The sequence below is a fragment of the Carassius auratus genome, unplaced genomic scaffold (assembly GCF_003368295.1).
Source record: "Carassius auratus strain Wakin unplaced genomic scaffold, ASM336829v1 scaf_tig00000876, whole genome shotgun sequence".
Taxonomy (NCBI): Eukaryota; Metazoa; Chordata; class Actinopteri; order Cypriniformes; family Cyprinidae; genus Carassius; species Carassius auratus.
The window spans coordinates 432005-453574 of NW_020523328.1; the positions used below are offsets into that span (position 1 = coordinate 432005).

Below are 21570 nucleotides of genomic sequence, written 5' to 3' on the forward strand. Positions count from 1 at the left end.
AGTGCAAACATTTTTATTAAAATTAAATCATTCATTTCATATGCTGGTGTTGTCGTGATATGATGCATTTATTCTCTATCTTTAAAGACTCAAGGAGCCTCCATCCAAGACTGCTGTTATAAATGATACAACATTACTACATTATATATGCGTTTCAGCAATTAAGTTAGACATTAAGTCATAAAAATATAAGGAAACTCAGTTCCCATCATTGAAAACCTTAATATGGAAGAAACAACGTGTACAGGTAGGAGAAAATTCAATGGTTCAAACTTCAAACTTTATTGATTACTCAACCAAATGCTTGTAAGATTACATCACAATATGTATAGAGTCCAACATTATTGTGTATATTTTACATGAAAACTTTACACATCGTATTTCTTCATATACTATATATATTTATATTTCCCAATCTCAAGGGAGGCAAAGTAGACATCCATAGTTGCAAGGGAAGGAATGCTTTTCAGAAAATATTTAACTGCACTTCAAGAATGAAATACATACTTAATGAAAATGAATTGGGAGTTGAATCTGCCTTGGTAATACACGAGAAAGTCGTATGATGCAGGGGCAAATGAAGATATACCTGGATTATACAGTTCATTTGTATTCCTGTATTTCCCCCACTTCAATTGTTTTATGATCATGTGACTGGCATCCATCACATAAACTTGCCGATTCAGTCTAACTCCAAATCGAGAGCGAACAGCACTTGGAAAACTGAAATATATATATAAAAAAAACTATTAAGCAAACTTTAGTGCACTAAAATTAATTATTCTTTAGTTTTTTAAGATTTCAGTGATGTGTGTGTGTGTGTATATTATATATATATATATATATATATATATATATATATATATATATAAAGAATGAAAAAAAAAAAAACTTTAAAAAAATGCAATAAATTTGAATATGTTGTAAACCAAATGAGCATGATGTGTGGCATGTAAGGAATGGTAGTGTCGGCCTTGTCTGGATTAGCAAGCGTAAGTATCGACACATGTAAAATAAATACCAAATGCTTTGAAGGCAACCAAAACATTCTTAAGACAATTGGGAGTTTAGTGTGAACACATCAAATCAAAATTAAAGTCTTTTACCCAAAACTAAAAGCATTTAAATGCAAAAAAATTCTGTGGGTTGATTGAATGCATTTAAATCAGAGATGATGGTTTAATTGTTTGATGAATCAATAAAGGACAATGATAATGGGCCTTTGTTGGACCTTAAATCATTAACAAATATACCATTATTCACTGGCGCAAACGCATTGCACACTGGGTGTCTTTTACAAGCTCTTAATAACAGGGGATGATCTCATTTCTGTATGTCTATCTTTCTTCAGCCTTTAAAACAGACAACATTTTACAGATAGGACAAAAGCCAAAACAATGAAATCAACAGACGATCAAAAACCAGATATACAGCAGTACTGGTAATAAATTATTTCCGCAGCCATCCAGAAGAAAGTAAAAATAAAAATAAACAAATATGACTCATGACTCTAACAACACAGACGACTGACACAGCAGAAGAGTCACCCTGCTGGGTCACAGTGCTGTTCTCTCATAGGGGAGCGACTGACGGCGGTGAGTCAGGACTGGCAAGGGAAAGTGTGGGACAGTCACACACAGTCATTCTGCGTTCCTGTACAGTCCTTCAAACCACAGCAGAGGATTATACACGCAGACCATCCATATACTTTACAGCCCGCTTTCTTCCCAGTTCATCTCTGAGCTGTTTCCAGTTCTGATCCACGTTATGATAACGGTGAAGGCTGCGCTCTGCCCAATTCAGGAGCGGCGATCTGGAAGACGGAACCGATACGAAGGAAAAATCGCCGCAAGGCAGCGCGAAGCTCTGGAATGAGGTCGAACTGCATCATCTCACACAGATGGTGGTAGTAGCAGGAGGCATGAGGCTTGAACTGAAAGAGAGATGACAATGTTAGGCATTCATGGGCTAACATTATTTTATTTTATATTGTCTTATTTTAAATTTATTGACATTTAATTTAAAAGTGGTACCCCATGACTCACCCTCAAGCCACCCTTATATGACTTTCTTTTTACAGACAAATACAATAAGAGTTACATAAAAAATTTTTGTGGCTATTCCAAGATTTATAAGGGCAGTGAATAGTGGTTGGGATTTTAAAGCTCAAAAAAGTGCGTCCATCCATCATAAAATACACTACTAACTCCAAGGGGTTAATCTGAAGTGAACTGATGCATTTGTGTAAGAAAAATATCCAAAATTAAACCTTGCGTAACCAGCCAATGGCCAAGGCCCTTCCAAGAGGCCATATGACTTGTAGCTAAAGCTACCAATCACGTTTTGTGTTGTGCCACGTCATGTTTATGGGTGTGGAAATGTCCCCACAGTAACAGACCAGTGTGTCAAACTCTTGGACATATTTTAAGAATTCTATGCTGTGAACTTTAGATATTTCACATACTTTTGGAAATCCAGCTTGTAGTTGATCCTAAAAAGTGCTCATCATCACAGTTGGAAACTATATGGCTTTGAATTTTCCATTTTTGTCTTTTCAGTTAGAGGTTTCCCTTAAAGATCTTTTAGCAGAGTGTAAATCTGAAGTGGAATGCCATAGGGAAAACCTGATATTATCAGAGGAGTGTTGAATGGACAAGTGTATTTTAGTTATGGACAAGGAAAATCCTCAGGGCTGCCAGAAGATTGTCTGTGTAATAACGCACGTCTCTTTTACATATAAAGGTCATCACACTGACAAGCTGGTGGTTCAGCAGGGAGCTTCCTGTAATAAAAGCCTGAACTCAGACCCCTGAAGGATAAGAGAGGTATCCAAAACAAGTCTCTCCTACAGGAAATAACACCCATTGTCTAATTATCAGACTCACCTGTATGGTTAATAAGGACACTATTTTTGCCTTCCGTTTTTCTTGCTCTTAAAGTGGAACATATCAATATTTTACACTTTAAAACCAAGATCAATATAAAACTCTACTTAATGTCTGAATCAACATGAAAGGTTGACCACTGTCTTTAACCATCTGATCAAGGACCGCAAGTTGAATTGTAAAAAAGACAGAACTGGTGTTATTGTGACTCTTACTATTAGAAAAAAAAAATTATATATATATATATATATATATATATATATATATATATATATATATATATATATATATTTTTTTTTTTTTTATCAAAAAACCAAAACCGTTTCATGGCTGGTAAGAAATATTTATTGGCTGTCGAGATGAAAAGGGCCCTGCATCTACCGCTCTGGTTCAGTGTTTCTGTATGTTATTACTTTGTCATCAGGCAGTCTGAGTGTCCGGGTGAGGAGCAGCAGCAGGAGACTCGTCCAGGCTTCCCGGTGACTCTCTGAGGTAAGACTGATGAAGTAAGCCAAGGCTTCACTACACACCCTAAATCAAACACACACACATATATTGTTACTGTCCTAATACCTTCCCGTACAGCATATGTAAATCAGAACTCGATTATGAGACTCATCCCTCAATGTTTTACATAAAACAGTTCCTACTGCCTTTTATCTTTTCATACAACTGATCTGATTATTACACATCCAGCAATGAGTGCAGCACCTATATTTTTAGTCCTTTTAAAATCATGTTCATAATGTCAAGAATAATACAAAATATTAATGAATCAACTCAAGTGCAATTTCTTCGTAGCACAGATTGTATGAAAGCAGCTATCTTTGTGTTGAGCTTGGTGAGCGAGTGTGATTAATGAATGAGGCAGACGGCTGCACTCACTGCAGCAGACGTGTCTGGATGTCTGGCCAGGAGTCTCGCAGCTGCGTGTCAGAGTACATGCGAAAGAGGATCCTCAGACTGCATGCCAGGCTGCTGGTCTCCTGCTTCAGAAGATTCGGTTTTGACTTCCCCTTAAAGCCTACATGCAATATGAATAAAAGACACGCAAAATAAATTACAGCATTACAAAAACCCAGATGAGGAAATAAAAGAGTGCGGACCTGCTCTCCAGAGCGCTGTCCTCTGTTCATTGCTGGAGTTGAAGTCCTTGGCAAACCTGTGGGACTCAAGGAGGCAGTCAAGCAGTTTGAAGAGGTGTTGTGATGACAGGTGTCTGTACATGCCCTGATTGACCTCTGTCTCTCCCTCTTCTGCTTGCTCGAGTGCATCTCGCTATTGGGAAACAGACAGAGAGAGAACAAAAGACACTTTAACTAAGCCATGGTATCAACACCATAAAGGGCAGTTCACACAGGCTGCATTCTCAGTTATTAGTTGTAATTCATAGGGTTTCAAACAAAGGTTATGTGAACACACCTGAGCAGCCGCCATGTTCTCGGCATCCTCCCTCTTGCTGGTAGCCGGGTAGAATACAATGTTGTCTATGGTCTGAATCAACTCCAGCTGTACGACACACTTTATAAGCAGCCCTGCAAACAGCCGGTGGTCTGAGACCCCTAGATCAGAGTAAGAGAGCAACATGTTAACATTCACAGAAGAACTACAAGGATTGGGCAACAAGGTTGTCCAGTTTTGTTTTATTTCAAAATTCAGATCAGCCTCCCTTCAATCACCAATTTCTTTGTTCCGATACATTCTTAGTGGAAAAAAACACATCCATATAATTTTAGTTTATTCAATGAGCACTTTCACATGGATACGGTAAATGTCAACAATAGGGAACAAAAGTTGGTCGAGTTTTCCGTTTCATGCTGACTTTAAAAGAGGAAGAGGTCATATTGTTCAAAGAGAATGTGGCTGTTGGTGGAAACTCTAAACTGTTATGTGGCTTCAGCAGCTTATAAGACTTCTTTATATTTTGGACAAAGTAAGCGAGTTGTGTGGCATGATGTAACTCTCAGTACAAGAGTAAATACCCCCGAGGGATTTTTTTTGTCTGTAATAGATTTTTTTTTTCATTGTGGTTAACAGGGAAATTTTCTTTAAAGAAATTTTTCAACATACACTACCATTCAAAAGTTTGGGGTCAGTAATACTATGTTTTTGAACAAAGTATTTTATGCTTTCCAAGGCTGCATTTATTTGGTTAAATGTAAACACAGTAACATTGTAAAATGTTATTACATTTTAAAAGAACTGACTTATATTTGCATATATTTTATAGGGCTGGTAATTTAAAACATTAATTAGATTAATTATGGAGAAAAAAAAAGCATTAAAATGATTAACCCATCTAGCGCACTTGCCCCACCCCAGACCAATGCGGATTATCTGCCATTTCATACAATCGATTGATGACTAATACATAACCATACATAAAGAACCATTTACTTCACTCCTGAATGAATCAGCCATTTGAACTAATCAAATGAATAAATGACTTACGCCCATTTCCCACATACTCTGTTTGCGGTGCGTATGGGTTGCATTTTTTTTTTTACGCACCCATGCACCCGTTTTAATTTTAAACGTTTGTGATATCCTAACAAGAAAAGTAGGCTAATGTTGTGTTTAAATGTGTTGCAGCTTGTTTCAGCAGCTTATTATAAAAACCTAGCAGTCAAATGCATGAGTAATATGTTGTTTATATATGAATTTAAATATGTCTATGAAAGATTGTTACTGTACTGTGATAAAAGAGTATCACAATGCAGAAAAAGCTTTTTTATATTTTTATTTTTTTACATGATTTGAAATCAAAATAATGGACAAATGTTGTGTTTTGTGGCTTAAACAGCCGTGGATCAGTAGCGGACTGCAAACGCGTCCTGTGCGAAAGCACAATGAGTCCGTGCTGCTTCAGCACCACATACATAACGCATACGGACTGCATACGCACTGCAGATGGATTATATGTGAAACAGGCATTACCGTATTTTTTGGACTATAAGTCGCACCTGAGTATAAGTCGCATCAGTTCAAAAATACGTCATGATGAGGAAAAAAACATATATAAGTCTCACTGGACTATAAGTCGCATTTATTTAGAACCAAGAACCAAGAGAAAACATTACCGTCTACAGCCGCGAGAGGGCCAATATGCTTTCTGTGGTAGGCTACAGGAGCGCTGAACAGTATAGAGCGCCCTCTCGCAGCTGGAGACGGTAATGTTTTCTCTTGGTTCTTGGTTCTAAATAAATGCGACTTATAGTCCAGCCAAACTATGAAAAAAGTGTGACTTATAGTCCGGAAAATACAGTAATCATTAAGACATTTACCACCACCTACTGGCAGTTTTAGTTTATTATTTTGCGTATAATTTCATTAAAGAAATAATTTAATATTTTCATAGTAATAATGATAAAATTAAGAAAATAAATGATTAAATTCATAGTTCACAAAAAAACTAAAAAGACAATTCTGTCATTATTTACTCACGTTCCAAAAGAGTAGGCTATATGTAATACATTTTATCAAACAAAATATTACTTGCTGAACCTACTTTTTGTAATCTCTGTTTGTTGCTTTGCACAACAATTAATTAGATTACAAATTTGAATCGCTTACTAACCCTAATATTTTAAAATGGAACCTATTCTTATGATGAATTTTCAGCATCTCCAGTCAATCTCTAGTCTTTAGTGTCACATGATCCTCAAAAAACATTTCAGCATTAAAATTGAAAACGGTTGTGCTGCTTAATATTTGTGGAATTGAGGATTCTTCAATGAAGTTAATTCATTGAACATAATTTATTATAATCAGAAATCTTTTGTAACCGTCTTAACAATCACTTTTGCACTGCAGCTGTACGTACTGGTTTGAGATTTTCCTTTCCATGTTTCATCACTGGCAGTGGACATCTGACTGTGTCCCCTCTCGGAATGAGTCCTCTCAAAACTGCTCTGCGACTGAGAATCAACCTCAGCGTCCTAAAACAAAGACAAACACACACGCATGCATATGAAAATCAGAGCCTAATATGCAAATGTCCACTATAAATAGAAAGTAAAGCATGATGGGTCTTAGTGTTAGCAGACTGTAGAACACAATGTATGACAGAATAAAGGCTTATATGTGCTTGTTTGTGGCTTATTATTTGTGTGTATTTATGATATTTATTTATGTTATTGTGATCTCACCATGTGTTTCCCTTCTCCCACCTCCTCTTCCTGTCCAGCTGGTCGCCATGTCAGCAAGCTGTTAAGAGCAAAGTCAGAAACAAACTGAGAGAACATTTCATAAGCAAAACCCAAACAGCCTTTTCAAACACAATATCAAGAGTTGCTATATATTTGCACATCTGACAACCCAAAAAAGTATTTTCTAGATTTAGTCTAAAGTGTGATTTAAATTCATTTAGATTAATTGGCATATCATGTCATTTATTTGATTGTTTTTTAGAGATCGATCGACAACTCTCATCAAAACACATCCAGACGGAAGGCCGTTTAGTGTCACTGAAACAGATGGTGGTGTGCAAGAGTGTCATACGCATGAGGGCTGGTGGTCTGGAAGATATCCAGCATGCAGGCGCAGGTGATGTCCCACACATCAAGACTGAACTTCTCCCCGTTCAGGATCACCAGGTTCTCCAGACAGTTTGTGCCGGACCGCGCCAGCTGCTCATTATCTGAGAACAGAGGCGGAGTTGTGAGTGTAACACACTAACACTTTCCCTGTATTACCACACCCTGCTGATTTAAAACACTACCACCCACAGGGCCCATATGTTTCTCCAAATGTGACACATGTAGGCGTCACATTTGAAATGTCCATCTGGAATGAAGTACAGCAAGTAGCAGGGCAATGTCCTAAAATTCCTAAACTCTCCCACATGATGAGCGCAACAGATGAGTGAAATGCCCACCTTGTTTCACACACCACTGCAGCTGTGCAAAAATATCCGCCAGAAGCACTTCGCTGAGAGGCTCGTAGAATTGCGTGAACACGTCGCAGATAGCATAGAGGGCATGGTTACATGTTGTTGTCATCCACTCTGTTTTCTATGAAAGAAAAAACATGTATGCGATGGATCCACCTTATTTTACATTGTGGAAGACATTTTGTATTATTGTGCATACCTTACGCTATTTTAGCCACTATAGCTAGAAGAATAAAGCTAGAAGCTACAAATGACTGCATCTACTCTTAAGTTGGGATGTAACGATTTACCCTGAACCGGTTGAAAATTTATAAAAATGTGTGATTATTCAAATCAAGTTGGTCGAGATGTTAAATGAAACGTGAAACATTTGTGGGTGAGGTTTTATATAATTGTGTTTCTGAATAGAACGGTGTTTTCTTATCTTTCCTCTGAGTAATTAATATTAAAGTATTGTTTAGAAGCACAGTGCTGTTTTGTTTACAGCAGTAACCAAGGAAATACTGTATCTCTGCTGTTCCATAAGCGCCACCTGCAGTCAGAGAGTGAATCTGCTGTTTTTGTTTTGTTCAGATGTTTCATGTAACATCATTTTACAAAGCTCAAGTCAGAACATTCTGTTTTTACGTCAAATTTTGAAATGATGCAATCTAAAGAAAAAAAATAATTACTCATGGTTCATGCATCCAGCATCTTTGTTTGGATTGTGATTAAAATGCAGTGGCTGCCTTTATACAGAAAGAGCACAGGCAAAGCCTTGGCTTAAGATTTCAGAGAGATTTCTTTCAGTTGTATTTATTTGGGATTTGTTTTAAAAATTTCAATTTAGGTTTCAATGGTATATTTCAATTTCAGAAAGAAAGGTGCAGGATTTTGAAATAAAAAGATACCTTTTAATATTTATTTTAAATATCATTTCGTAAAAAAAAAAAAAACTGAGTAAACTTAGTAAATCATTACATTCCTACTTTTACATTAAAAATAAGGTTGATACAACTGATAAAAAGCGAATAAAAATCAGCTATAACATAAGTGATATAAGGGAGAAGTATCTTATAAATGATATCAGATTACATGAATTCAACTGATTCATGATACACACAAAATATTAAAATCTACATTTACATAACCAAATTAATTATAAAATTGACTCAGTGAACTGTTTTTGTTCATTAAAATGAACACACTGGACTTCCCAGTGCTACTACTCTAATAGGCATGATAGTGAAGCATCTTTGATTATTACTTCAGATCGCTTTGATCTGGAGTTTGAAGTTTGCATGCACAAAATAATGTGATAATATCAGTGATGTAAATTTATTTCCTGCTAGCAGTGGGAAAAAGTGGCCTGTTATTGGACAAGCTGAAGTATTTTGAATACAGTTGAGCTACTATCACATTATTGAAAATGTAGATAGGTTAGCAGCGTTGCTAACACTGGTAAAATGAATGTTTTGATTGATACTCACTTCAGTTTGCTGCTCAGGGAGCTTCATGTTGTCGAATATTCGGAAGATGATCCGAAAGAGGTCATGCCACCAGTGCTTCTCAAAGGTGTGTCCGTAACTCTTCATGATCTCAAACATGACAGTCAGACCCCTGCATGACACAAACCCTCTCAGGAAAAGCTCCAAAACATTCCTAAGTTTCTTTGTATGGAAGTGAAGATGTGGACCCACCTGGTCCTGACGTCTAGTTTGCAGCGGTTGATGATGCAGGAAAGCTCAAACAAGATGGGGAACCAGCCTCGCACCCAAACACGGTCACCAGGGGCCACATTCATGTCATCACTAGTGTATTCCCTCAGTGCCTGGAAAGGGGAAGTGTGACTACAATGTTATTTTTGAAGCTCAGTCGTCATGAGTAACAAAGGCTGAGGTGACAGCACTCACCTGCGGCCGGTCAGACACGTATTTAGCGCAGTGGCGGATGAGCCGAATGGCTTCCATACTGGTGTCAGGAAATGCAGCGTTACACACGAACTCTGACAAACACTTGACTGCGTCCTGGAAAGAGTCGATGGCTGCGGCAAAATGCTGCTGAAATGTATGCACTGTAAGGAAAAAAAGGATAGACATGAGAATGATGTTTTGTGTTTAAATGTTCAAGATGAAAGTTTTAAAATAGTGTGAATTTTCCAGTACTTACTAACAATGTGTCCTGTGGTTTGAAACGCGAGGTCCACAATGTTCTCATCATGATCTGATGCTGCTTGATGGAACACAGAGAAGATGTTCTTCCAGCCAGAGCGGATATTAGCAGCCTGGGAGTTCACCATCTGGGCCACACATCGTATCACCATGTCCCGGATAGTGGGCGACCTTTAAAATAGTTGAAGTTATTGTAGAAGTAACTAAAATGCATGGCTTCAAATATAAAATAAAATAAATTCTAAAATAATGACTTCTGACAGGTTTCCTGAATACTTCACACATTGGACAAACAGATAGTTCTGCTTCAAACTTGCTGTTTGTTGAGCTAATGTTGCTGGTTTTAATAGCACCACAGAGCCAGTGGTTAGGTTGCATGATTAATCAAAATAAAACTGTAGTCATAAATTTATTTAAAAGGCACTTTTATTTGAAAGGCAAAGGCTGTGATTTATTTAAATGTATACACTGTATTAGGGCCGTCTGCGGTTTTCAGTCAAAATAAAAGTTTGATGGTTTAACATTTGAAAATGAAATGTATGAATTAAAAAAAGAATATTAAATATGTTTCTAAGTTTTAAATAATATATTTTTTTTTATTAAACACTTTTTTTTTTTACATCAAATAATAGTAATTTAAAAATTGAAAAAAGTTTTAATGGAAGTGTAATATTATTATACACACGTGTGTATAATAATATTATAAATTATATATAAATAAATATATAAATATTAACGTTTTTATTTACAGTGAAATAATACAATAATATATTTTGTAACTTTTCTATTTCTACTTAATAATAAAAATGTATATATGCCATATTGATACATATTTACAGCATTTGGGCCAAACTTGCAAAATTTAGCACAGCAAACCTGTCATTTTTTTTAAATTGCATTTTAAAACCACAATCTCAACTTTCATCAGGAGATTCGCAATAAGATTTCTTTACCCGAATCATGCAGCTCCAGTGAGTGTTTTTTGAGAAGACAAACTGCAAATGGTCTACCTCTAGTTCTTGTTGCATAATAAGCTGGGATAACAAAATATTTTACCTCAGAATTTTACACGTTTCTCCTTAAGTGTTTAAAGGTAACATGTTTCATCATGCATCAGATTGCATCATTTCTTTATCTCTCCAACTGTTCACATTTCTAAGTCCCCTCTCTTCACCTGTTCTTCTTCATGATGTGTTCAAATGGCCTTAAAAAGTCCTTCTGGAAGCGGAAATTGGCCAGTTCTCCTTTCTCCAGAAACTTCATTGATAGTTGTCTCAGGGAGTCCACAGCAAAGATGGCCACATCCTCATTAGGATTACAACCCACCTGCCAAACCAGAAATCAAACACAATCAGACAGCTGTTTTACTGATTTATTACATTTACAATAAATAAATTAATTCACTGAAAGCTTGAAGGTGCGTCCACATAAAAAAAAAGTAAAATTTTGACTGCACATTTAGGTAAGGCTACAGACCTTGTTAAAGTGATCTCCGATGACCTGCCAAATGCGTGACCACTGTAAACGGATGCGGTTCATGTTGTAGTAGGAGATCTCCACTATCTTCTGCAGACTGAACATGCGTGGCTGGTGAGCAGAGGCCAGCTCATCCATGGACACCGCACAGAGCCAACGCACAAAGTCCACTGGGGATGGAGCGGAGTTTACCATTAATACAAATATCAGAGACATTTTGCCCACAGATACATTATCTACACATCCACGGTAGGGCTGCTCGATTATGGCAAAAATTATAATCACGATTATTTTGGTCAATATTGTAATCACGATTATTTAACACGATTATGAGGAGGCCATATGACCAAAACTTTATACTAGTGATTTATTTAAAGATAGTGATACATATCAAATATGTATTTCCTGTAAATAAGGTTGCTACAATCATTATATCTGCACGGTTTACTTGTCTGCACTGGTTTGCACTCTGTCTGCCATGTGCCTTGTGCTGCTTTACTTATCTTTCTTTTTACATTACCTATTTGTATAGTTGTACTTATCTGTATGCACCAAGGGTCTGAGGGTAATGCAATTTCAATTCTCTATATGCATGTACATGTGGAAGGATTAACAAAGCAGACTTGAATTTCAAACAAACAAAATTACGGATCCAAATTACTGTTACGCATATTTTCATTCTCAATTCTTTATGTTCATTTATTACATGACCAACGAATGTATACTTGAATAATCACCAAAAGGGGGCAGGATGGGGCACAATAATCGTTTTTTTTTTATTATAGGATTTTCATAATTGTTGGAGGCCAAAATCGAAATCGAATAGTTTTTCTGATTAATTGCACAGCCCTAATCCCCGGTGTACTGGCTGAAAACATTCCTTTTTGCATGATGGTAAGAATACATAAAATAACCAAATAAACTGCATCCACCCAAACAGTCAGCAACCGGTCATTTTCAGCCATTCATACACTTAAAGTCTTTAACAGCTCAGCTCATGTTTTTGCTAACATAGTGATTGTGTGGTGGTATCTTTCTATATTCTTACATCATTTCTGAAACAAAAAGGCCAATTGTCTTTCATCAAAGAGAAGTTCCATCATGTTTGTATGTAGCAGACAGATTAGGGAAGTTTGCTATGTGCCTCCATAATCTTTAAATCAAAAAAATTACCCCTAATGTCAACAAATCAATTTCCTGATGAACATAGTTACACCCTACATTTTTTCTCATTTAATAAAGCAGTTCACCTGTATATACGTCACAATAGGGGAGTAAATATGATCACAATTTTAAGTTTCCAGATAAGTTGAATCCTCCGGAAAGCTTACCGGCTTGGTTGCCATGTCTGCCTAAAAAAATTATCCCTATGGTAGGGCTGGGCGATATGGAGCAAAAAATATATCTCTATATACGATATATATCTCGATATCTTTACAGGAAAAATAACCCCCCAAAACTACTACTACTACTACAAAAAAATAAATAAATATGCCAAATATTATGTTTAGGGCCCTATACACCATATGTTTTATTGTTAGATAATTCTGTGTTTTAGCATGTGTAATTATTTAAATGAAAATTCTTAAAATTGCCTTATGAAATGTTTTTTCCCCCTCTGAAATTCTGTGTATTTACATTTTTTTGGTTATTAAATGAAGGCTGAATTTAATTTATCTTTTAATTATTGAAAATTAAGCAAACTTAATTTTTTGGTAGACAAATGGGATTTACTATTAAAAATAAAACAAATATATCGATATATTTGAAATAGAGATATCGCCCACCCCTACCCTATGGCCGATCGAAACTATCCAGATTCCAAAACTACACCCTATCAAATATTAAAATCATATCAAAACTTAAAATATGCCACTCCCATACCTAAAATACATACTTTACAGTCCCTGTTATGCATTAAGCAATTTTTTACTTCTAAAATCACTTTGGAGTAGTCATCAAACACACATCTGTTTTCATAAAGGAGTTAAACCAGATCCCCTTCCTCAAATACCCCAAATCTAGCATAGTTTTATTATTGGTTGAAAGTAAATACAACCATTTCAGTCAAATCAAATAAAATAAATGGTGGACTTGGCAACCCTGTGTAACCGAGCTCCAGAAGCAATACCGACAGAACAACCCCACACCTTGTAAGTCACTTCCTTATGATGTAATGGACCAACTGACTGACTCTCAGACCATAAGAACACACCCAAGCTATGGTGAAAAGAGTAATAGTATGGACGCCCACTTAAACACTAAAAACATAACTGATTTTCCATTGCTCATGGAGCTAATAGTGAACCGCAGCCGTTCCTGTTAATTTCTTGCTAAATACAAAAAACAAATAAAAATACTCTGAACCCATTGACTCAAGTTTACCAGAGAAGAATTAAATGTATCTATTTCCAGATAATCGACCCACACAGATATGCTCTCAAACAGTGTTGGGGATTAACTTACTACATGAATAACCTAGCTACACTTCTCAGTAGCATGACAGCAGCGCAATTGTTTTCAAAATAGTGTTGCTTTTTTAGTAACAAGCTATTTTTTCTCCAGAGAGTAATAGTGTAGTGTGACGTGTGCAAGCTGACATCTTTGTAGTAGCTGTAGTACTTAAGCAACACAACTAATTCAAAATTCATATTTAACGTTTGAATATGTAATTAATGCTGTAGAACAATACGTTTTCTTATAATGTAAAATATAGACCTTATTCTGCATATAAATTCACAACTGCTACTTAAAAACTACTTAAAAATCCATGCTAATTATTTTTCATGTTTTACATCTACAAACTGAACCACTCTGTAAATCAAACCCCTAGTATTTGCAGCATTGGGGAACATTCATCACCATGTTTTTGAATGAAATTACAGCATTAAAATAAATGTCAACTTCCTGTATTTGTTCAAGTTTGTGTGGTCAGATCCTTTAGCTAATTCAGACCCTTTTTGATTATGTGCTAGATAAATAGTGCTGTAATAATAAATTAATTATATGATCTCATAGTTACACTATCGTTCAAAGGTTTGGTGTCTGTATGATAAAAAAAAAGCCAATACTTTTATTCAGCAAGACTGCATTAAACTGACCAAAACTGACAGTAAAGACATTAATATTTTTCTATTTCAAATAAATGCTGTTAATTTTTTTCATCTCAGAAATAAATGACATTTTAAAATATATTAAAATAGAAAAGTTACTTTAAATTATAGCAATATCTCACAATAATATGGTTTTACTGTATTTTGATTGAATATATAAAGCTTGTAGTATAAGAGTATAAGAGAATCCTTTCAACAATACTTTTGAATGGTAGTACATGTGTTTAAAATATATTTCCCCCTTAAAAAATTTCAACGCTAATGGTGTTACATTAAAATAAGAACCCTACCAATTGCATTTCCATCAAGCCTGGTGGATCCAGTGAAGATTCTGGCACACAAAAGAGAGACGGAAGGTCAGACAGTAAGAACAACACCGTATGTTTGTATTGTCCTGTGATTTCAATGCACCTGTCCACAGCCACCACAACACTCTGAGAGCTGGTCTCCCCCACTGACTCCTGGATATGAGCCATCTGACGCCTGTCTGGACCTCCAACCAGAGTACCTGCAGGAGACCAATAATACTGTCATAAGGAACATTGTCCACACACACCAGTAAACAAACAATAAACAGACGGGTCACTTCGGTTGCATGCATGAGCTATTAACTGCAGTCGTACAATGGCATACCTAAGCCGAGGGGCATGAATTCCTCTCCTCCTGATGGGAAGCCCTTTATGCTGCCTCCTTGGTCCCGGACCACACCAGAGATGTAACGCGTCTTCACCCCTGTCCCAATCAACTGGGCCAACTCCAGCTGACTGATACACCTCAGAATCTAAAGAAAGAGCAACAGATGTGTAGAGGCTGCAAAGAAACCTTAGCAAATCAACAGATTTGGAGGAAAGCAGGGGTTTATGCACACCAGCGGAGTTGAGTTGCATGACTTTTGCAGGGCTCAAAATTTTTTCGGATGACCTGCTGGTCTGGGGTGAGTGTGGAAGTGTTTTATGCCAGTTTTCTATCATGTATTCTACGTTTCTTTTAAAGGATTAGATCACTCCAGAATTTTAATTTCCTGATAATTTACTCAACCCCATGTCATCCAAGGTGTTCATGTCTTTCTATCTTCAGTCGAAAAGAAATTAAGGTTTCTGAACAAAATGTTCCAGCATTTTTCTCCCTATAGTGGACTTCAATGGCGACAAATAGGTTGAAGGTCCAAACTGCAGTTTCAACACAGCTTCAAAGGGCTCTACACAATCCCAGCCAAGGAATAAGGGTATTTTCTATTAAAACAATTGGTCATATTAAAAAACTTTAGCTACAAAGTTAAAAAATACTTTAACTACAAATGCTCAATTAGCACTAGCTCAACTTCACACGCTACGTAATCACGCCTGAAAGTTGTGATGTAGGCGAAAGTACAGATACAGTGCTTACAAAGCGAACATACAAAGAAAGTCAAACACCCTTAACAAAATAATGGTAAAACAAAGCTGTTGGATGATTTTGAAGTTGAAGGAGAAAAAGAGATTGAGTTTTTCACTCTACCCTTACTTTTTGAACAAGTACATGAAGAACTAATCTTTTCCATGTACTGAGTGAAGTCGTGGACGTGCATCACAGAGCTAGTGCAAGACAAGCATTTGTGGTTAATAAGTATATAATATATATATTTTTTTAACCAATTGTTTTGCTAGATAAGACCTTATTCCTCGGCTGGGATCGTGTAGATCCCTTTGAAGCTGTATTTAAACTGCAACACGCTGTATCCCACTATATGGAGAAAAATCCCAAAAACCTCAATTTATTTTTTGACTGAAGAAAGAAAAACATGAACATCCTGGATGACATGGGGGTTAGTAAATTTTAAGGAAAGTTTAATTCAGATGTGAACTAAAACTTTAAATGTAAAAACCAGGAGATGATTTGGGGTAATTACAGCACACCTTGCTGACATTATGCTCAACTCTATTCACACGCTCTGATGCCCACCTCGTGCCAGGAGTTTCCCAAGTAGTTTCCGTCGGTGTGGGCGACCATGATGAGAGTTTTTATGGTATCAATGTTCTTCTGCTTCATCTCTGTGATACTTGAGCTAGCGGTGAGCAGCGTAAACCGGGCCAAGGCCTGGATGTAGGCATCTCTCTCCAACTGTGAAACAGGGAAAAAAAAGTAAGAACTAAATTAAAAAGAGGCTTGAGTACGATTAGTCACACGAAAAGTGTAGAAACACAAACCTGCATGTTGAAGATGCAGGTGATCCTGATCGCACATCGGATCCCCTCCAGACAAAGAGATGCCACGTCCTGATCATCACAATCCTGGAGTCCTACGCTGAACGCTGCCAACAGAGGAGTCCAGGCCAGCTGTTTTACACAGATCAAAACAAAGAAACATACATACTGAAAAATTATACTCAAAGATAAAATACTTTCAATGTTTAACTTCCTTTCAACATATACAGACTGATGTGTGAAACCACAACATCCTGGAACAGTATCAGATCATGTCTCCATGACCTGCTCATGATCCCTTTGACCTAACAATGACTTTCTGTTCCAGTACTCAGCTTGCCCTGAACTGTGGTTCATTGGACATGTGTGATTACCTTGAACATGGGCCGGACGTGCTCTAGGTGAGTGGCACTGAAGAAGGGAGCCTGAGCGTGACTTACAGCCTCCATCAGAGCTTTAGCCGTTTTGGCCATCTGCTCCATCTCCATGTTATACAGCAGCCTTCTCTGCTTCTCACTGGCTACATCTAACCGAAGGAAGACAAACAGCTCATGTCAGCATTCAGCAGGGTTTCATTCAATTCCATCAAAGAAAATTACAGGTATTTGAGAGGATCTTACTCTGTTTGCTGGATTTGGGAGTGATGGAGTATTCTTTGCTCTCCTTCAAAGCAATCTTCTTCCCTGCAATCTCGTCGTAGATGGAGGAGAGATACTCCTCGGGCAGGTCCTTACTGTCATTAATGCCACGGTTCATTTTTATATACTGCTCCTTTGTCATTTTGTTCTTCACCTGAAGAGAAGAGAAAACAAAACTAGATTTTTACACTTCATGGAAATAAAAACATGCTTGTTTTTAAGAATGTTCCTAAATGCTGGATGGTTGCAAGACTTTGTTTTGCAGTTACTAAGGTTCTGGTTAGTTACCAAGGTCTCTTAGCAAATAAAAAGCAAAGCGAAAGGAGAGAAGGGAGCAAAAAAATAAGTATTCTTACCTGTGGACTGTGCAGGTCGGTGGTTAACATGATGATGGAGTAGGCCAGAACGTAAGCCGTGTCTGCGCTGGCAAACAGAGTCTGCCTACAGAACAACAGACAGCTCAGCACATACACAAACGCCAGTGAGTCTCACAAATATATAACTCTTCTTCAGACTACAAAACTCACCCCTGATTGCACTCCAGGTATCGGGCGGCAAACTTCTCCATGAGCCTGTCGATTTTCTGGGCTTCACCTGGAAGCCTGAATCCTTCCAGGAAGGCACGGAGCGCTGACACAAAGTCTTTGCCACAAAAGTCCAGCCGGTCCACATAGGAGTACATCACTTCTTTATTAAACTTCACATTCTCTCCCAGGAACTCGCCAACCTGAGTCTGATCACATGACACAATACAGCCTAAGTCTTGGTGCACTAATTTATCCATGTCTGAAAACAAGCAAGAACTTACCGTGTCCAGTCGCTCCTCCTGTTGCAGGAACTGTGCGATGTCCTCTGGTGTGGTGCCCAGCATGCCTTGCTCCTGCAGGTACTGCAATCCCCTTTTTGGTTTCTTGTTAAACCTTTAAGAAACACAGAAATGATCAAAGAAAAATACAGAAGAAAAAATAAAGACACTTCAAAAAAGAGAGCTTACAGCTCAATGCCATGCTCGATGATCTCTTTCTGCTGCTTGATGACCTCGTACTGCTCGGGGTGATCCGGCTGAGACGGCTGAACTCCGGATGACACCGTGGAGTCCAGAGAGCTCAGACTATCTCTGCGAGAGGAAACATTCTCGTGGAGCTTCCCATCGGCACTGTCGCCCTCTGCTGGACGCTCCTGACCTGCAGAACAACACAGTCTAGACTTAGACAATTCTCATCCATACAGATGATTAAAACAGATCTCGGTGTTGTCTTACCAAGGTTGGCCTGCAGGTTGGGGTTGACATACATGTCTCTGCTCCATTCCACCATGCACTTCAAAATGGACACCAGACACTCCAGCCCTTTCTTTCTCAAACTCAGCTCCTGCAAATAAATCATTAACAGATCAACTCGGAATTAATTATTACACACTAACAGTGAGGCTGGGGAAGATACTCACTGCAGTGAATCATGCACTTGTTTTTACTGGAGAAGTTTGTACTGTTCTAGAATTATCTTTAAAATGTAGTATTGTGGCTTTGCTAAAATTGTTGGCAATTCCACTTATGATTAACCACATCCTCTTTTTTATATACATTTTACCACATTTTAATTTCAATTTCAGATTAAAGCATCTGCTTTAAATCTACATTATATGACATACTGTGATATCAAATAACATGCCACTGTTAATGTTGTTTTTAATGTTTAATTACTTGTGTTGATACTAACCTAAATTTAAGTTGTTTCAAATGAAAGAAAATGCTAAATGCAAAATCTTATAGCATTTGCTGTATTATGTACAATTTAAAATAATACCATGCCATGTAAAGTGTGCTAACGATATAGTTCAAAGATGATACTGCTACCTGTAATGGAGTCATGCCGAGCTCCTGTCCACTCCTTCCCTGGGCGATTTTAGACAGGTCATTTACCAGCCGCTCAAAAATATTGGCAGCGTTGAGATCACAGTCATAGTTCACATAGATATCCACCACACATTGTGCATCTGTGAGAAGAGCAGCAGACTAGGTCACCATTTGGTTTGATATTTGAGCCAATAATGTGTGAGACGTTTGTGTGTGTGTGCAAGTGTACACTGAGGTGCACCAACCTGCACATATTCGAGTAAGAGTCTGAATGACCATCCACTTGTGCTCGAAGGAGCTGGATGACGTCTCCAGGATTGTTAGAAAGATCTCCCTGAAGAACACCTAAAAGACAAGAGACAAAAAAGAAGAAATGGAAATTAAGAAATAATATTTTAGTTTAAAAATCATGTAGAAACAATTTTTATTCATCTGTAAAACTAATTCAATATAGAATTATATATATATTTTTTTTTTACCTCAATCTGCATCTTAAGGTGCACTTTGAAGTGGGAGAGCAGGGTAAGGAAGATGGCAAGAGACAGTTCAAATACTTCAGGCACAGAGGAGACCCCGTTTTTGGAGAGTGCCACACACAGGTACTGTTTGATGGCGTTCACAAACATCTCATGGGTTCGGAAAACAGGTCCAGCTCCCTGCAGCACTGACAGCAACAGCTGCAGGGAAACCACTTTAGAGCGCAACTCATGGGACCTGAAAGTGAAAAAGGACAGCAGCATGAAACTGAACACATTTGCATATAATAATAAATTAATTCCAAATCGTTCTACAGGGAGTGTCCATTGTGGAACTAGATCCCACAGATCTCCTCCAGGAAAATCTCTGTTTTTGTGATCTCACTACTGACACGATTCACCATTTACTGGTCTTTCACGTAAAAGAAAAATATTTCATCTAATGCAAATAAATCTCCTCCCCAGGTTCTTACTTTGGGTCGGGTGGTCCATCGGCCAGGGGCTTCATGGAAAGCTTGCAGAGGGAGCGGAACACGAGGAAGGCGTCTTTCTGTAGGATGTGCGAAAAACGAACAGCTGTCTGACTGCCCTGAATGCTTTCTGCATCCTGTTCAGAAAAGAAACAAAATACCAGAGTCAGACCACAAGTAAAAAGGTAAAGTGTAATTTATATATGTATATATAAGCTAGATTTTAATTATGTCTTTATACACTTATTTTTATAAAGTCTCTGTTAGATTTTCTTTTATAACAAAATGTAAAACTGCTTAATTTCCTGAAAACTGTGCTTCTTTTTTCAGAATTGTTTTAATTAATAAAGAGTTCAAAAGAACAGCATTTAATGTCTTTACTGTCACTTTTACTCAACTGAATCACTTTAATTAGCTGACTAATTATTATAGAGTATCGCTTTAAAAAAAATACTGGCCCCGTTTTTGAATGGTCATGTATGTCTTCTTAAACAATTGAAAAACAAATAAAATGGTATTCACTTGCCCTCCATCAGAAAACTGTAAAGTAAGAAACACACCAGAATGTCTGCGGACTCTGAGCCGCGATCGTCCACCATTCCATTCATCTTCAGTGTGTCGACTCGAACAACAGGGGGCGGCACTTTGGTTTCTGAGTCAGAATGCTGATCTAAGCCTGTGGTAAAACAGACGCAGGAGTGACTACTATGTCACAGGTTCACATAAATCTACAGTCAACCATTTCCAGTATGACACACCTCCTTCCACAGAGCTATCTCCCAGTCCACTGTCTGGCTCAGTCTCTTCCTGAAGCTCAGTGCCTGCTTCAGTCTCAGGCTGGGGATGGGCCTCCTCTCCCTGAACACCTCCTGCCACTGATGAAGTCGTCTGGTCGGACTCCTGAATCTCTTCATCTTTAAAAACAGTCAAATTAAATAAAATAAAGTGCATCAAAACTGCTTTCTGAAAGATAACAGGAAATTGCCAGAATCGAATGATTTGGAGTCATTTCTCATATATTCCGACACCAGTGATTCCACGTACCTGGGTGTGCAATTTCCTTTGTGCTCTGTTTATCCATGGCAAACTCCTCCTCTGACTTTGACTCTTCTGGCTGGCCATTGATGGAGGATGAGTCTTGGGGGGTGGAAGGTGTGGAGGGGGCCCCAGGTGGGCTGAGAGAGGGGGACGGGGGTCCGTTCTGTTCTGAGCAGGCCCGACCAAGAGTTGGGGAAGGGTTTTGGGCCACAGGTGATGGGTTACTGGATACTGGAGAAGGACTGCACAGCTGCAGACGTTGTCTTTCCTTCTCTGCTTCCTGAGCTTCCAGAGCCTGCAAGAGAGCCATTAGAAATTCAAACCTAGTTTCCCAGTTTTAGTCTAAATATCCCAAACTATAATGATGCCCGTAGTTCCACTAGGGTGACACCTCA

General features: G+C 37.8%; 1 protein-coding gene across 1 annotated transcript in view; it reads right to left on the reverse strand.

Annotated features, from left to right (window-relative positions):
- Positions 1–258: 258 nt before the first annotated feature.
- The window catches only part of arfgef2 (ADP-ribosylation factor guanine nucleotide-exchange factor 2 (brefeldin A-inhibited)), a 29847-nt gene continuing 8535 nt past the window's right edge, over positions 259–21570 (reverse strand). The window contains exons 6-39 of the mRNA XM_026242119.1: positions 21182–21470; positions 20896–21051; positions 20698–20813; positions 20141–20274; positions 19671–19905; positions 19437–19536; positions 19192–19331; positions 18598–18706; positions 18331–18520; positions 18145–18256; positions 17864–18069; positions 17693–17777; positions 17319–17490; positions 17073–17224; positions 16702–16830; positions 16457–16615; positions 15149–15296; positions 14927–15023; positions 14806–14846; positions 11403–11572; positions 11101–11252; positions 9925–10097; positions 9669–9829; positions 9456–9586; positions 9246–9375; positions 7762–7897; positions 7386–7524; positions 7034–7091; positions 6709–6823; positions 4308–4447; positions 3992–4163; positions 3771–3909; positions 3299–3416; positions 259–1933 (exon numbers count right to left, since the gene is read on the reverse strand). Of these exons, the coding sequence (XP_026097904.1) occupies positions 1766–1933; positions 3299–3416; positions 3771–3909; positions 3992–4163; positions 4308–4447; positions 6709–6823; positions 7034–7091; positions 7386–7524; positions 7762–7897; positions 9246–9375; positions 9456–9586; positions 9669–9829; positions 9925–10097; positions 11101–11252; positions 11403–11572; positions 14806–14846; positions 14927–15023; positions 15149–15296; positions 16457–16615; positions 16702–16830; positions 17073–17224; positions 17319–17490; positions 17693–17777; positions 17864–18069; positions 18145–18256; positions 18331–18520; positions 18598–18706; positions 19192–19331; positions 19437–19536; positions 19671–19905; positions 20141–20274; positions 20698–20813; positions 20896–21051; positions 21182–21470 (4872 nt within the window). The 3' untranslated portion in view covers positions 259–1765. The remainder of the gene's footprint in view (positions 1934–3298; positions 3417–3770; positions 3910–3991; positions 4164–4307; positions 4448–6708; positions 6824–7033; positions 7092–7385; positions 7525–7761; positions 7898–9245; positions 9376–9455; positions 9587–9668; positions 9830–9924; positions 10098–11100; positions 11253–11402; positions 11573–14805; positions 14847–14926; positions 15024–15148; positions 15297–16456; positions 16616–16701; positions 16831–17072; positions 17225–17318; positions 17491–17692; positions 17778–17863; positions 18070–18144; positions 18257–18330; positions 18521–18597; positions 18707–19191; positions 19332–19436; positions 19537–19670; positions 19906–20140; positions 20275–20697; positions 20814–20895; positions 21052–21181; positions 21471–21570) is intronic.